The sequence below is a fragment of the Quercus suber genome, unplaced genomic scaffold, assembly GCF_002906115.3.
Source record: "Quercus suber isolate HL8 unplaced genomic scaffold, Cork oak 2.0 scaffold_113, whole genome shotgun sequence".
NCBI lineage: Eukaryota > Viridiplantae > Streptophyta > Magnoliopsida > Fagales > Fagaceae > Quercus > Quercus suber.
This window is the reverse complement of record NW_027069578.1, coordinates 625885-642120: the sequence shown is the minus strand read 5'-3', so window position 1 is coordinate 642120 and position 16236 is coordinate 625885. Positions and strand designations below refer to the sequence as shown.

At 38.3% G+C, this 16236-nt stretch overlaps 1 protein-coding gene across 1 annotated transcript; it reads right to left on the bottom strand.

Annotated features, from left to right (window-relative positions):
- Positions 1–1534: 1534 nt before the first annotated feature.
- Positions 1535–2445, bottom strand: LOC112004358 (ethylene-responsive transcription factor 12). Its single transcript, XM_024036588.2, has one exon. It carries the CDS (start codon positions 2422–2424, stop codon positions 1750–1752), a length of 675 nt encoding a protein of 224 aa, XP_023892356.2. The 5' UTR covers positions 2425–2445; the 3' UTR covers positions 1535–1749.
- Positions 2446–16236: the final 13791 nt, after the last annotated feature.

The window sequence follows — 16236 nt, the reverse complement described above, 5'->3', positions numbered from 1 at the left end:
TAGTAAAAAACGTGTTTAATTGGGCTTTTTTTTTTTTTTTTTTTTTTGGGTCTTAGTTTGAATTATTTTTATTTTTACTAAAAAACGTGTTGAATTGATGAGGAAGAGATTTTAGGAAGTCGTGGCATTATCATATACACTCCATCAATGTCATCTGATAAACACACATAAAAAATCTAGTTTATGATACTATTTGAAGTTTAATAAACGTGCTATGAAATGTCGGTGTCAAATCCAGGGATTAGATTGTCTTACTAATGAAGTTCCTCTATCAAAGTATGTTACGGTACCCTCGGTTTTGGACTTAAATTAATATTCTTTTAAAGTAATGTTTACGGTGTCCGTTAAGATACTACTTTATATCATATTATCGTACTTTATATTGAATTTTTGATAAATTTTAAAGATGTAGAGCTAATAATGATAATTTTTTAGTTAATTAGTCAAAAATCTGATATAAAGTACAATAATCCGACATAAGGTAGTTTATTATCGTGCACTGTCAGTTAACATTTCCGATTCTTTTAAATGGAAACTTGATAGACTTAACTTGGCAAAAAGAAATATAAGCTTTTTCTAAATTTCTTCCCTTTTAAAGAATTAGATATTTCATGGAAACTTGTTGGCTTGGGTCATCCAAATGGAATGGTTAGCTTTACACTAATACCAGGCAATTTGAAGAGTCTAAAATTATAAAGAACCACAGATTCCAAGAAGACGGAAAAAGAGAGGGCAGATTGAAAAAGAAACAAAGCCGGCACATGAACAACGCGCCCCAATTCCTGACAAGGACAAAAAAAATGACGTCGTCAAACATAGCAGCTTATCCAAAAACAACTAACATTTTTCATTTATTATTCTAAGACCCCACATGCCCAACATGCACACCACATCATTTCGGGACCGACTCTCTCATTCACTTCCATTTTCTCGTATCATCATCTCAATAACAACGTAGTGTTATTATTGTTTATAATTTAATTAACAAAGGCAACGGACAGCCACATGTGTTTTTTTGTGCTCGCTCACAAAAGGGGCTATCCCGTCAAATCAAAATTCACGAACAGTGAATGGAGTGGGTGGCATGGGTCTATGACTATGTCCATTGAATTTATGAATCTTGCTAATAAACATTATTTTTGGGAACCTGGAGAGATCTCTGTGCCTTACCTGACCAGTAGTGACCAAATAAGGAATGCTATTATGCTTGCACGCACAGCCTTGCTTCGCAGTTCGCACTCGCCGATTACTACACCGAACCCTATTTATTTTATTTTTTTTAGGCCGGTTTTAAGTTTTAGTACTAAAAGCGCGTGGGTCAATGTTTTCGGTCATAGACTCATAGTACCAAGTAAATATACCCCAGAACCCCTTTTTTTCCACCGACTGGATCGGTGGGCCTTGTCAACAAAAGGAATCAACGGTCGGCAACCGGTATCCCCACCTACGGTGATCATCGTAAAAGCTCGGAACTTTCTAGAATAACAAAGCTGAAAGTAAAAAAAAAAAAAAAAAGCCTCGAGAGTGTTTCGCAGAAACAAAAACCAAAAACATAGATAGGGATATATATACATATGGTTTCCATTCCTTGAAACTTTTTGTTTTTACGTTACTAATAGTCTAATACTACTAGACTCAGATAGTCTCAAGAAAAAGAGAAAAATAAATAAAGACAAAGGAACTAATTAAAGGGCGTGAAAAACACCGTCGTAATAATAGGTCAGACCAGCATTCATTCATTTATGTCATTCAAAGCCACAAAGGAGGCGGCTCGTTGAGATCAACAGGCAAACCGCGACGCACGAGACCCAGAAACGACGCCGTGGCGGAGCTCTCGGGGACATGATGTGTGGGTCCGACGGCAGCGACGGTAACAGCAGAGGCGGAAACTTGAGGTTCTCGCTTGACTTGATACGAGGAAGACGAGTCAGACTCGGTCGCGACGCAGTTGATGTCTTTGAGAACGCCGGTGTGTAAAAACTCGCCGAGTACGAGTCTGTTGGAGGAGGGAAGGTTGAGATCGAGAGGAAGAGGAAGCCCACCGCCGCCGCCGCCTACGGTGGTCGGAACCGTTGGCGGAAAGTTGGTCTTAGCTTTGGCTCCACGGAGCGAACGAGCAGCACCGTCGTAAGCGAGTGCAGCTTCTTCGGGCGTGTCGAATGTACCCAACCAAACCCTAGTCTTCTTCCACGGGTCACGTATCTCAGCTGCGTAGCGACCCCATGGCCTCTTCCTTACTCCTCTGTAGTGTCCTTCACGAGCTGAAGACGCCATTAAAGAGAAGCTCCAAAAACACAAAGAAGAAAGAGAAGGAAGAACAAGAGAATGCTTACTCTGAGTGAAGAGAAAGAGAGGTGTGTGTGTGTGTGTGTATAATATTAGAGGGTCCCACGTAGCCTCCCGTAATCGTCGGATGGACGGCATGACATTTCTCTATATATATATATATATATACATATCAGTGTGGTATATTATATTATATTATATTATGTGAACAAAGAAATTGACCCATCCTGTGTCTGTTTCTCGCGATATATAATTTGCCTCCTTGTTTGGACCGTCTGATTGATTCAACGGTTGTGATTGAGGGAGAAGGTGTACTCGTGAACAGCACGGAATGAAAAGTGAATTGGAGGGAGGGGAAAGGTAATGGGGTGGGGCCTAGTGAAAAAAAAGCAGTGAGAGCCGCCGCCTGATTAGACGTGTGCGCAGGGTGGGGGTTGTGTTATGTTTATATATAACATATATGGGAACATGTGTGTGCTGTGTGGACTGTGTGAAGCTGTCCAGTTTGTGTGTATCAGTGTAGGTAAGAAAGAGAAAGTTTTTTTTTTTTAATATACAAAAAAAACAGTACTGCCCTGGTCCATCCCGACATCAGATTGAGCCTAATCAAGCCCAATTGAGCACCTAGACTTTGTATCTCCTCTTGTACTGAGAATAAGAGATAATGTCTTGGAGGAATTCACCCAGTGGCAGTTGTACGAATTTTGTACAGGGTGTTCCTTAAGAAGCATAAATTACACAATCTTATTTCTTTTTAGCCTTTTGGTAATTACCGGCGGGAAAATACTGTGCCGGTAAACAAACTGGAACAGTAACCACCCTATTCCACTCTGGAAAAATTTTGGGTCATTCCGGTCTATTTCGAGTGTTTTGGTAAATACCGGCCGAAATTCAAGATTAGGCCGGTAAGAAGTTTGTGCTTAAAAAAAAAAAATTGTTCTTAAAACCAAAAAATATTTGCATTCTATAAACTAAAAACCTCAAAAGGAAAAAAAAAAAATGAAAAGAAAAGAAATGAACAAAGGTACTTGTATAGCTAAAAAAAAAAAAAATTGTATTAGAAATTTGTGACTCAAAACTTGAGAAGAGGTATTGCTGCATTGGTACTGGTAGAAGATATAGAAGTTATGAACAAGGAAGAAGGCAAAATGTAGATGTGAAAGTGTAGATGAAGATGTGATAAAATTAAAAGTATGAAGTGTAAAAATCGAGGAGATAGAAGACATGTGTAGTTAGAATAAACAAGAAATATAATTAAAAATGAGAAATAAATAATATATGTCTGGTGAGAAAAAATAATACTATAATAAAAAATAATAAAATGTTGAAAATTGTGTTGTATTGGCCAATGTGCTGAGTTGGAGGAATTAAGCCACTGCCCAGCCTGTAGTATTTTTACTATAATTTTTTCCTTCATATTTTAGTTCAATTTTTATTTTTGAATTTTTCATTTTTGCTTGAAACACCCCAATATATATATCTATTTTGGACTCAAAACGATAGAAAACTTTATTGAAACGAAATAGAATACAAGTAAAAGATTGAGGCAGGCATCGTGTTGCCATCATTTGTTGAAAGACCCCAATATATTTTTATGTTGCTCAAATTATGGACTAAAATTTAATTTTATTGGCATAAAAAAAATTCAGGGTGGTCCCAAAATTTTTTTTAAAGATAAATAAATATAAAATTTTAAATTANAGTTTTTTTTTTTTAATATACAAAAAAAACAGTGTGTGAGAGATACTACTATCAAACACTACTCTTAGGCGCCACCCGAGGGTGATGTAAGCCCTATCCATTGATATTGTACGGCGCTGTTAATCGGCGCCTGCTTTTTTTAATATATATATATTTTTTTATTTTACGTTCTTGACTAGGTTAGGTCCGTATAACGTTGTTATTTTTTAAGCCCTTTAATAAGTTTGTATTGTGATTTGAAACAACATTACAATATTTTAAATCTTTATTTCATAACAAATTTTTACTAGTGGTTAAAAGAAATGTCGGTGGAAAATTATAAAAAAAATAGCAATAATTTACAAATAGAGATAAAATACAATTAATATGTTTCAAATTTGATAAATTTAGTCATTACTCACTATAAAAGAAATGAAAAAATGAATAATAACTTAAAATTTTAAAACTAAATAAGTCAATTTAAAAAAAAAAAGTCTTAGATTTAATTAACACAAAAATGTTAACTGTATTTTAATTTTTACAACTAACCGTCTAAAAAATTTATTTGAAATTTTTGTGAGAATACGAGGGAGCATTAATTTTTGAAAACCAAGGGTGATAATCGATGATATATGATGATGTGCAGTGGGCAGAGTGAGAGAGAGTTGAGGGGGGTGGCGTGTCGAGTAGTGAATGGAGGATAGGTGGTTGTAATGAAAGGGGGGGTTAGAGAGGTCAGGAGGCCCCCACGTGGAAGGTACATACGTGGTGTCTGAGTTGCAGGGGACAGGGCGAGTTGATGGGCTGAGTTGTGGTTGGCGTGTTTGACTCGGTTAAAAAAAAAAAAAAAAAAAGAGGAGAGAGATAGATAGGGAAAGATTTTTTTGGTGGGAATAGAGAGAGAAAGATTTGTTATTTATAAATGGAGGAGTGGTCCATGGGTGGATGGGACCATGGGGTTTTGGGACCGAAAGCTAACCCAAATATGAAAAGATGAGATTGTTGTACGGGTGAGATGGAGAGGGTGATGTATAGATCAATGACTTAAGAGAAGAGACACCTGCTCTCCTGCAGCTACCAGACACATGTTCACGTGAAAAGCTTTTCTTTTCTTTTCTTTTTTTTTTAATAAAAAAATAAAATTATTGGGTACATTTTTTTTGTTTTCTATTTTATTTTATTTTTGATTGGATCTTTTTAAAAGCATTGTTGATGACACGTGTGTGTAAATGGATATTTCTACTTTTTTTTTTTAATAAATTTTACTAATGTGTGCTTTAAGAATATATTTTTTTATTTTTAGAATTTTTTTTTCGAGACTTGAAAAAGTAACTACAATTTTTTTAATTCTTGAGAAATTATATTTAAAAATAAAAAGTTTAATGTGTCTCTTAAAAGTACACCTTAACCGGACCATTTTTTTTTTTTTTTTGGGGGTCACAGTTGGGTTTTCGAATATACTTATGAGATTATGAGTAGTACAAAGCTGCGTATTTATTGGAATCATAATAAAGTCAAATTAAGAGACCCATCAGCCCAGTGTCTCTCATTTGTCTGCCTAAATATATGGAATCTGGTCTTTTAAATTCATGAGGTATGGTCCCTCCGCTTTCAAAAACCCAACCCCATCCATAAACGAGGAGTAAGAAACTTATGGCATACCTTTAACCAACTAGGCTCTCCCCGCTTGATTAAAAAAAAAAAGGAAAAAAAGAAAAACACTAGGCTCCCTACATTTATATATATATATATATAATATATATATATATATATATATATATATAATATATTATATATATGTAAAAATTAGTTCTTCCCAAAAAAAAAAAAAAAAAATTGGTAAGGCTCACAACCAAGGTTATTAGGATTGGATCTGGGATTGATGAGAGGATGGGGATCGAATTGCATAATTGGCACAAGAATCATAAAATTCTACTTTTTAATTAAAGAAAAAGAGAAATTACATTTTACTACTATATGGACCATGAATACCGGCCTAGCCTAAACTCACAGTCTGCTCCCTAGAACTGCCCTGGTCCATCCCGACATCAGATTGAGCCTAATCAAGCCCAATTGAGCACCTAGACTTTGTATCTCCTCTTGTACTGAGAATAAGAGATAATGTCTTGGAGGAATTCACCCAGTGGCAGTTGTACGAATTTTGTACAGGGTGTTCCTTAAGAAGCATAAATTACACAATCTTATTTCTTTTTAGCCTTTTGGTAATTAACCGGCGGGAAAATACTGTGCCGGTAAACAAACTGGAACAGTAACCCACCCTATTCCACTCTGGAAAAAATTTTGGGTCATTCCGGTCTATATTCGATGATAACATTTTAAATTATTATAAATAATTTTTTTTTAATTTTTATTATTAATTTTTTTTAGGTCAGGGTGGTCCTAGGACCACCTTAGGACCATCCTGGCCATAAGGTGGCACCACCACTGAACCAAGACCACCCTGACCATAAGGTGGCGCCACCACTGAATTTGCCTACTGAGCATTAACTGGCGTTTAGTGTAAGTTCCAAGGAGGTCATGTCAACAGTATGCAGTGGGTCCTTTGTGGTTAGGAATATAGCATAGAGAGGCCCACTGGCTTGGGGAAAACCACCCTTAATCGTGACAAGCCCACTAAGGAAAGACTATAAATAAGGGAACGTAGACACGAATTAGTGGTTGGAAAATTTGGGGAAGGGACACACAAGAGTAGTGGGGAAAGAGTTTAGGGCCCAACAACCCTTTAACTCCATCAGTAACCTGTAAAACCATTTCTTGGACCACTCATTGTGGGATAAGCCTAACCCACCACAAAAGTAAATTGGGGGTCTGAGCCTAAAATCCTCATACAATTGGGTTGAGCCACCATAACTTCCTTAAATTATATCACATATTAAACTTTGCACTATAAACTTTTCAAATGCATGTTTTGTATCCTAAATTTTGATCTTTGTTACATTTTGCACCCCGATTTTAAGTTTATTGCGAACTTGAACAAAAATTCAAAGTTTAGGGTGCAAAGTGTAACTAGGAATGTAATTTAGGTTGGTAAAATATAATTTCTCATTTGTTTTTTATGGGATTAAGAAGAGGGACAATTATATCTTTTCAAGTGGAGTTGTATTTTTCCATCCAAGTTAAAAGCAAACTTGTTGTAAGGGTACAAAGTGTAACAAAGATCATAGTTTAGGGTGCAAAACTTGCAATCAAAAAGTAATCAATGGTATAGTTTAGGGTGGTAAAATATAATTTTCCCTAAAAAAATACCTATAATTATAATTCATAATATCTATTAAAGAAACATTGAACAAAAATAATTTTCAACACAAATTACTAATAAAAGGCAAAGTACCAAATTACAAATATATACATAAATAGAGTTCAAAATTCAAAAGCTACAACTCATAAATACCAAGTTTTAAGTTCTAACACCACAAATATGCATAATGTCTCACATATACAATTCAAAACAAGTAACAATACCTAGTGTCTCACATAAACAACACAAAGAAAATAAAAATTCCATTAAACAATTACTAAGATAGTAAGATTCATCAAATAATATTTTTAATGTTAAGAAATTATAATCAGTGAGTGTCTGTGTCAATCAACTAAGTAACTAATCAGTATCGAAATTACAGAAAAAGAAGAAGAAGAAGAAAAAGAACTCCTTGTTAGCGTTGATTGTCTCTTTCACTACATCGCCATTGTACTCGCACTTGTTCTTTACTCTCCAGTCTCGTCTTTTTTTCTTCTGTCTTTTGTGATTTTGTTGATTATGTTAAACAATTAAGGTGACGTGAGACTTAGTTTTTATTTATAATTTGGTTGCGTTTTTTAATGTTATTATTATTATTATTATTATCAATTTGGGTTAGGGCTACTAGGCTGATCTATTTATTATAGTTTTTCTATTAATTTTTTTTATATTAGTTTGGGTCTTTAGGATCCATTTGGAGGCTCAAAATAATAATTTTTTCTTTTTCTTTAAAGCACATGCTCTTTAGTATTGCTATGAGATCGGGATCCTATAAGATCCAAATCAGAATCCTACATAGATCCCACTTTGGTAAAGATCCTAGTGAGATCCATGACGTCATAAAGATTATCCAAATTGAGATACAGATAATCATGCTCCATGTGCTTAAAAAAATATGGGAAAATTACAAAAAAATTTTAGAGTAATAGTATCAAAGTTGAAAGCTGAATTAGTGTAGAAACACTAATGCTTGTTTAGACCCCAAATTTTAAATTACGACTTAGTTGCTTTTACTCTAACTTAACTAAGTGCGGAACAAGAGTAAAAGATGCGCAATAAACTGAAACACTACTCTAAGACATAAGCAAGTACAATAAGTGATAAATGTAAAGCTTAAAGAGTAGAGACGAGAGATGCAAATATAAGATAACACCGAGATGTATTATCGAAGAAGAAGTTGAAGTACTCGGCGAAAAACCTCTCCACGGCCCTCCAAGCCAAAATTGATCCACTAGTAAATAAATTGGAGTACACGAATACCAAAAAGATCTTCCAAGCCTAATTTACCTAATGTACTTGAGCCCTCCAAGCTCTAGCTACCAACGAACTTCTCGGAGTCTTGTCTTCACTAGTTGTCTGGATCTCGCAATTTCGACCGAGTGCATCCACCACTCAATGGCTTCTTCCAATACTTTCCATAAGCACCAAAACTTCTCTCAACACTTAGAATGTGTGAGGTAAGTGTTTGGGCTAAGAACTTCTCAAGAATGTGTAGATGGAGAGGAATGAGTAATGGAAACTCTAGAGAAATGATGTAGAGGATTGTGGGTAAAACAATTTTTAACTCTTAAGTTTTGGTTAAGGTTTTCTCTCTCAAAAGTTTCTTTTAAAGACTTCTTATTCTTCTTACAATTTCGTGGGTAATGAGGGTTGATATAGTGTTGGTAAAGGTACGTAAAAAGACACGCTTAAGATAATCAGGCAAAGAGTTTCGCGGGTCACTCATGACTTGGCTTGAGTCGCGAATGACTCGCAAAATCTAGCCTATCAAAAACTCTTCAAATTCCAGTATGAGCTTCTCACGTGGCTGTTTCGCGGGTTGACATTTATGAGCCAGTCGCGAGCTAGTTGTGAAATCCTCATCTTCACAGAATCTTCACCAAACTCTCATACACAACCCTTACATTAAATCCCACAAAAATACAGGGAAATGTTTCTAAGAAACCATCCTATGAACTTTTGGATTAAATAGGACTGGCTAAATTAGCCTAAGAAACATTATAAGAAAGTGGAGGAATAGACTCCATCCACACAACATAATCGGAAACATGAATAGCATGTCTAGCAAGACCATGGGCGAACTTGTTACCTTGTCTATTTGTGTGAGAGTAAAGTAATTTACTAAAACAATTGGAAAAAAACTTAACATCCTCTATTAGCAAGCCAAAAAGAGACAGAGACTTTTCATCATTAATCAAAGCATGATGGACCAACCATGAGTCACCTCCAATAACAACATTATTAATCCCATCCCTAGTGAATTCCAGTGCCCTAGTAGTTGTAATTGCCTCTATTTCCATTGCATTGTAAGCTTGAGGGATATGTTGAGAAAGAGTTGCAATAGGCTGACCCGATGAGTCTCGAATAACCATGTTAATCCCAGATTTCTCCTTATGTTTAAAAGTGGCATCATCGTAATTGATTTTAAACAAATCAATGGGAGGGGGCTGCCATGATACACGAGTTTTTTGCTAGGGCGAGCTTGCATCAGGCTGGGCTTTAGTGAACTCGTCAAGACGATCCTTTGTTGAGGATGTGATCAGGTTGAGAGCATAGTGTGGTTTGTTGAGCTATTCTTGATTTCTCCGAGCCTAGATTGACGACACCATTATTGAAAACAACATTGGGTTCTTGTTTTGCTAAATCACCCAAGAAAGTAGGTCTTTGAAGTCCATAAAGCTACGAGTTTGTCTGAAACCCCATAGTTCAGAATCTGTCCAAACCTCATTTAGCTTTGTGCACAACCACAATGCATGTAATGGACTTTCAGGGTGTCAATCACAGTGGTTACAAGGAAATGATTGAACTTAATTACAATCAAATTTGACACGGAATTAAAGCCAACATTAAACATAGTTGTAAATCACAATTTTACAAAAGTAAATTGATGGGGCTACAACACTCCAGATTCGTCCACGAGGCTCGTCCAGATCCAGAGCGTGCCTGTTAAAATGCTCATCCAGGAAGAGATCGTCCTAGTAATGTCCTGGTTAATCTCGTCCTAGAGAGCACGTCCTGATCAAGCTCGTCTTAGGTGAAATCATACTGGGTGAAATCATAATTCATCACTGCGAACAGTTGCCAGTAACGGTTAGAGAAAATAAAGCCAAGCAATATAACTTCCATGGCCGTTACGGGAGTTATTTCTAAGTTGTCTGGACTCCGCAACAACGGGGGAAGTTACATAAAAGAAATAACCACTTCATACATGCTATATAAGCATTCTACGAGAAGGTAAACTCATTCAGTTTTTTCCAATATACTTGGAATCACACAAAATACTGACTTTGCCATCGAAGGATTCTTGGCCGGCCTCCACCGATCTCCTCTGATTTTCTTGTTTGTATTTTCAGAATTCATCAACAACCTTTAGATTGCTAATGCCCGAGATTATTAGCTCACTGATTTCTGAGGAATTATCAGTTGGCGCCGTTTGTGGGAAGAGAATTTTTGTCGCGCTCGAACTTTATTTGTTGAGTTCTATAATTTCTTTCTCTGACAAAGTGCTAAAATGGTTTGGACAAGATCAAGGGCTACTAGTCCAGGCCCTTAAGAGAGTAGAGACGCTTCCAGTAACCTCCGCCACGGCCACCAATTGGCGCTGTCATGCAACCATCTTCTGTCCAACGTGTGCAGTCAATGGCCGTTGCCATGGCAGAGTTAACTTCCCAGAACCAGGAATTGAGAAGGGAGATTAATCTCAGAAGGTAACGGTAAGAGGCCTATGGAGAAGAGCATGGACAGAGCCAGGGAGATGGAAGAAATACAGAGCTAGAAAGCCAATCAAGGGGTACTGCTCCAAGAAGGGTACCACACTTGGAGAGGGAGATAGACCAGATGAGGAAGGTTATGGATGAGATGAGGGAGAACATGAGAAGGGCAAATCTCGTAAAAGATTTGGTTCACAGAACTGATTCTCCCTTTACGGTCTGCATCAATGGCCATCCCTTGCCCCCAAAGTTCAAGATGCATTCTTTAGATTCGTATGATGGGACGCGTGACCCCTTTGACTACATTGTTACCTTCAAGACTACTATGCATCTTCAAGGGGTTCCAGATGAAATAATGTGTAAAGCCTTCCCGAGTACCCTTAAAGGGCCCGCGCGAGTGTAGTTCAGCAAGATACCCCCAAATTCGGTAAGTACCTTTGAAGAATTGAGCAAGTTATTTGTTAATAATTTTATTGGAGGACAAAGGTACAAACGTTCCTCGTCTAGCCTGTTAACCATAGAACAAGGAGAAAATGAGAGCTTGCAGTCCTTCATTACTCGTTTCAATAGAGAAGCCTTAGCGGTAAATGAGATGGACGACAAGCTATTGTTAGCAGCCTTTCACAATGGGATCAACTTTGACATATTTATCCACAAGCTTGACGAACAAGAGCCCTAGACTATGGCTAAACTCATCCATTCAGCCCAAAACTTCATGAATGCAGAAGACGCAATTATTGCCAAGAAGAGGAAAAGAATGGAAGCGAACACTCAGCGCCACCATGAACAAGGTCCTCGTCCGAAGAAGGGACGAACAAAAGATAGGAAAGACCAAGACAATAAGAAGGCTGGTCCTTCAACGCGGAATCAACAATACACGCTGTTAAACATGCCACTCGAGCAAGTCTTTATGCAAATCAAGGACGACCCTTCTTTGAAGTGGACAGAGAAGTTGAAGGGAGATCCTAACAAGCGCAACAGGAACAAATATTGTCGCTTCCATAGAGACCATGGGTATGACACAGATGAATGTTTTGATTTAAAACAGCAAATTGAGAATCTTATTAGACAAGGGAAATTGAGAAATTTCCTTGGACGAGATCAGAAAGATGAGAAGTTAAAAGGGAAAGTAGAAGAGTCGTTGCGACCTCCATTTGGAGAAATAAGAGTAATTATAAGTGGTTCAATAGGTTAGTCGTCTAAGTCAAGAAAGACATACCTGAAGGTTTGTTTAGAATGTTCAACTCTCTAGACGATCTCTTAGGACGAGAAGCACAGATGAGCAGGTGATCACTTTTACAGACGAGGATGTGGAGAGAATTCATCACCCTCATGACGACGCTATTGTCATCACCTTGGTTATTGCTGAATACACAACCAAAAGAGTACTGATAGACAATGGGAGCTCGGTAGACATTCTGTATTATCCAGCTTTTCAGCAAATGAGGGTTGGACGAGATTAGCTTTGGCCAGTACACTCACCTCTAGTGGGTTTCGAGGGAATGAAGGTACAGCCTGTGGGTACTGTTATATTGCCAGTGGTAGTGGGGGCATATCCGCAGTAGGTAACCAAAGATGTAAATTTTCTTGTGGTGGATTGCTTGTCCTCTTACAATGTCATAATTGGAAGACCAACTCTAAATAGTTGGAAGGTAGTCATGTCCACTTACCACCTATCAGTTAAGTTCCCTATGGAGCATGGGGTAGGACAAGTGCAGGGAGACCAACTAGCAGCAAGGGGGTGTTATTTGGCCATGCTCACCATGGACGAGCAAGTGCAGATGATGAGCATCAAAGAAAGGAGAATTGTGGTTGAACCCACCGAAGTGTTAGAAGATATTTCCTTAGATGAGAACAACCCTGAGAGATGTACCAGGATTGGGGCAGATCTAGAAGAAAAGATTAAGAAGGACCTCGTCCAGTTTTTGAAGAAAAACATTGATGTATTTGCTTGGAGTCATGAGGATATACCGGGTATAGATCCTAGTGTCAATACCCACCGTCTAAACGTATGTCCTTCCTTTAAGCTAGTGCGACAAAAGAAAATGGTGTTTACCCTTGAGAGAGATAATGCTATTAAAGACGAAATTTAGAAGTTGATGGCAGCAAAGTTTATACGAGAAGTGTACTATCCAGATTGGTTGGCCAATGTAGCAATGTCAAAAAGGTGAACGGCAAGTGAAGGATGTGTGTAGACTTTACTGATCTAAACAAAACTTGCCCCAAGGACAGTTATCCATTGCTGCGCATTGATCAACTAGTGGATTCTACCGCAGGCCACAAATTACTTAGTTTTATGGACGCTTTCTCAGGGTACAACCAAATAAGGATGGACGAGGCCGACCAGGAGAAGACATCCTTTGTTACTAGTCAAGGCTTATTTTGTTATGAAGTAATGCCCTTCAGGTTGGAAAATGCTGGAGCAACATACCAACGACTGGTCAACCACATGTTTCGTCTTCAGATTGGACGAAACGTAGAAGCCTATATGAATGACATGTTGGTAAAAAGCTTGGACGAGGGAAAACATCTGGATGACCTGCAGGAGACCTTTAATACACTCAGGCAGTACAATATGAAGTTGAATCCTAGCAAGTACGATTTTGGAGTAGCGTTAGGAAAATTTCTTGGATTTATGGTTTCACACAGAGGGATTGAGGCAAACCTGAAAAAGATTAAAGCAATTCTAGATATGAAGCCTCCGCAAAGTATCAAAGAAGTCCAGTCTCTTACCAAGCGAGTTGCTGCCCTCAACAGGTTTGTTTCTAAAGCTACTGACAAGTGTTTACCATTTTTCAAGATTCTAAAGAAAGCATTTGAGTGGACGGATGAGTGCTAAAGGGCCTTTCAGGATTTGAAGATGTACCTCGTTGCGGCTCCGTTACTGAGTCTGTTTGTGATGGGAGAAGAGTTGTTTTTATATCTGGCAGTGACCCCACATGCCGTGAGCTGAGCATTGGTAAGAGAAGAAGGAAAAGTACAAAAGCCAGTGTACTATATTAGCAAGGCATTAAGGGGAGTGGAAGGACGATATCCGCTAATAGAAAAGCTAGCTTTCACACTTATAACAGCTTCCAGGAAGTTGAGGTACTACTTCCAAGCCCATGTAATCAATGTTATGACAGACCACCCTCTCAAGAAAGCCATGAACAAGTTGGAAGCCCTAGGACGATTGATCTAGTGGGCTGTCGAACTCAGTGAGTTTGACATCCGATACTAGCCAAGGCATGCTATAAAGGCTCTGGCCTTGGCGAACTTTATTGCGGAGTTCATACTAAGCTGCAATGACATAGTAATGGAAGACAGTAAAAAATGGGTCGTCCATGTAGATGGCTCATCCACACAACATGCGGGAGGAATATGAGTGGTTTTGCAATCCCCTGAAGGAGATAAGTTGAAGCATAAAATTCGTTTGCAATACCAAGCAACCATCAATGAAGTTGAGTATGAAGCCCTCCTTAAAGGGTTGGAGCTGGCTAAGTCTGTGGAAGCGAAGTCAATACTTGTTCTGGGAGATTCTCAGTTGGTCATGGGTCAAATAAATAGGACGTATGAGGCAAAGGAAGAATGAATGAAAAAATACTTAGAAAAAGTGCTACGGTTTTTAAAGAAAGTCAAGAAAGCTAACTTTGTTCAAATCACAAGGGAGGAGAACGTGGAAGCAGATATTTTAGTGAAGGAAGCCTCAGTAATTGGAGCCATGGACGAGTTCGATGAAGTTCAGTATGTCCCAAGTATAGATCTTCCCAAAGTGCAGCAAATAGAGAATAAAGAAAATTGGATGACCCCAATAGTATCGTACTTGAAGGATGGAAAGCTTTTCGAAGGGAAAGAAAAGGCCAGAAAACTTAGGGTTAGAGCAGCCAGGTATGTCCTTATGGACGAAGTTCTATAAAAGAGAGGTTTTTCTCAACCTTATCTCAGGTGTCTAGCTCCGGACGAGACGAACTATGTGTTAAAGGAAGTTTATGAAGGAGCCTGTGAAAATCATTCGGGAGCCAAGTCACTTATCCACAAGGTCGTCCGTGCAGGGTACTATTGGCCAATTGTTCAAGCAGATGCAAAAGCTTATGCCAAGGTATGTGACCAATGACAACGATTTAGTAATATCCCCAGACAACCATCAGAGTATCTTACCCCGATGATGGCCCCGTGGCCATTTGCTCAATGGGGCCTAGATATCTTGGGTCATTTTTCCCTTGGAACTAGACAGATGAAATTCTTGGTGGTAGGGATAGATTATTTCACCAAATGGGTGGAAGCAGAGCCCTTAGCGAATATCATATAGCAGAATGTAAAGAATTTCATTTGGAAGAACATCATGTGCAGGTTTGGGGTGTCCAGAGTGTTGGTGTCCGATAACGGATGACAGTTTGACAATGCCCTTTTCAGGGACTTCTGTGAACACTTTGGAATCCAAAATCACCATTCCTCCCCTGCCCACTCTCAAGCCAACGGTCAAGTCGAGGTTGTAAACTGATCTTTGCTGAAAATCATCAAGACTCAGTTTGAGGGGGCAAAGGGTGTATGGCTAGATGAGCTACCTGGTGTTCTATGGGCGTACAGAACGACGGTGAGAACCCCTACAGGGGAAACTCCTTTGAAGTTAGCCTATGAGAGTGAGGCAGTTATACCTATGGAAGTACACATTGCCAACCACAGGGTGACAATGTATCAAGATAAAGATAACGAGGAACAACTCTGTGTAAACCTCGATCTGATAGACGAGGTAAGGACGGACGCAGAATAAAGGATGACAAGGTACAAGAACCTCATGGTTAGATAGTATGATGCAATGGTGAAGCTGAGACGATTCAACATAGGCAACCTCGTCCTGAAAAGAGTTTCTTTAGCCACCAAGAACCCAGCTCATGGGAAATTGGGACCTAATTGGGAGGGACCCTACAGAGTTATCAACTGGAAGAGACAAGGATCCTACTACTTGGAGGCCCAGGAGGGGAGGAAATTGGAACATCCTTGGAATGTTGAACACCTAAGGAGATATTACCAATAGTGTCAACTTGGATGAGCGTTATCCTGGACGAGCTTGTTTATCCCTATAAGGAGCTTGTTTATCTACATATCTTCAGTATTATTTTATAATGTTATTTTATTGCTATTATGATATGGTTATGGACAAAGTTATGGATTTGCTTGTATTTGTTTAACTCTTTAGAAGGCATTAGCTCATGAGCATGTGTCACGTTTGTGAACAATATTTATGATATGTACATAATGTTTGTGTAAATTCTTGATTTCCATACTACTTTTGTTCAAATCAACCTATAAGTGGGCTGAAAA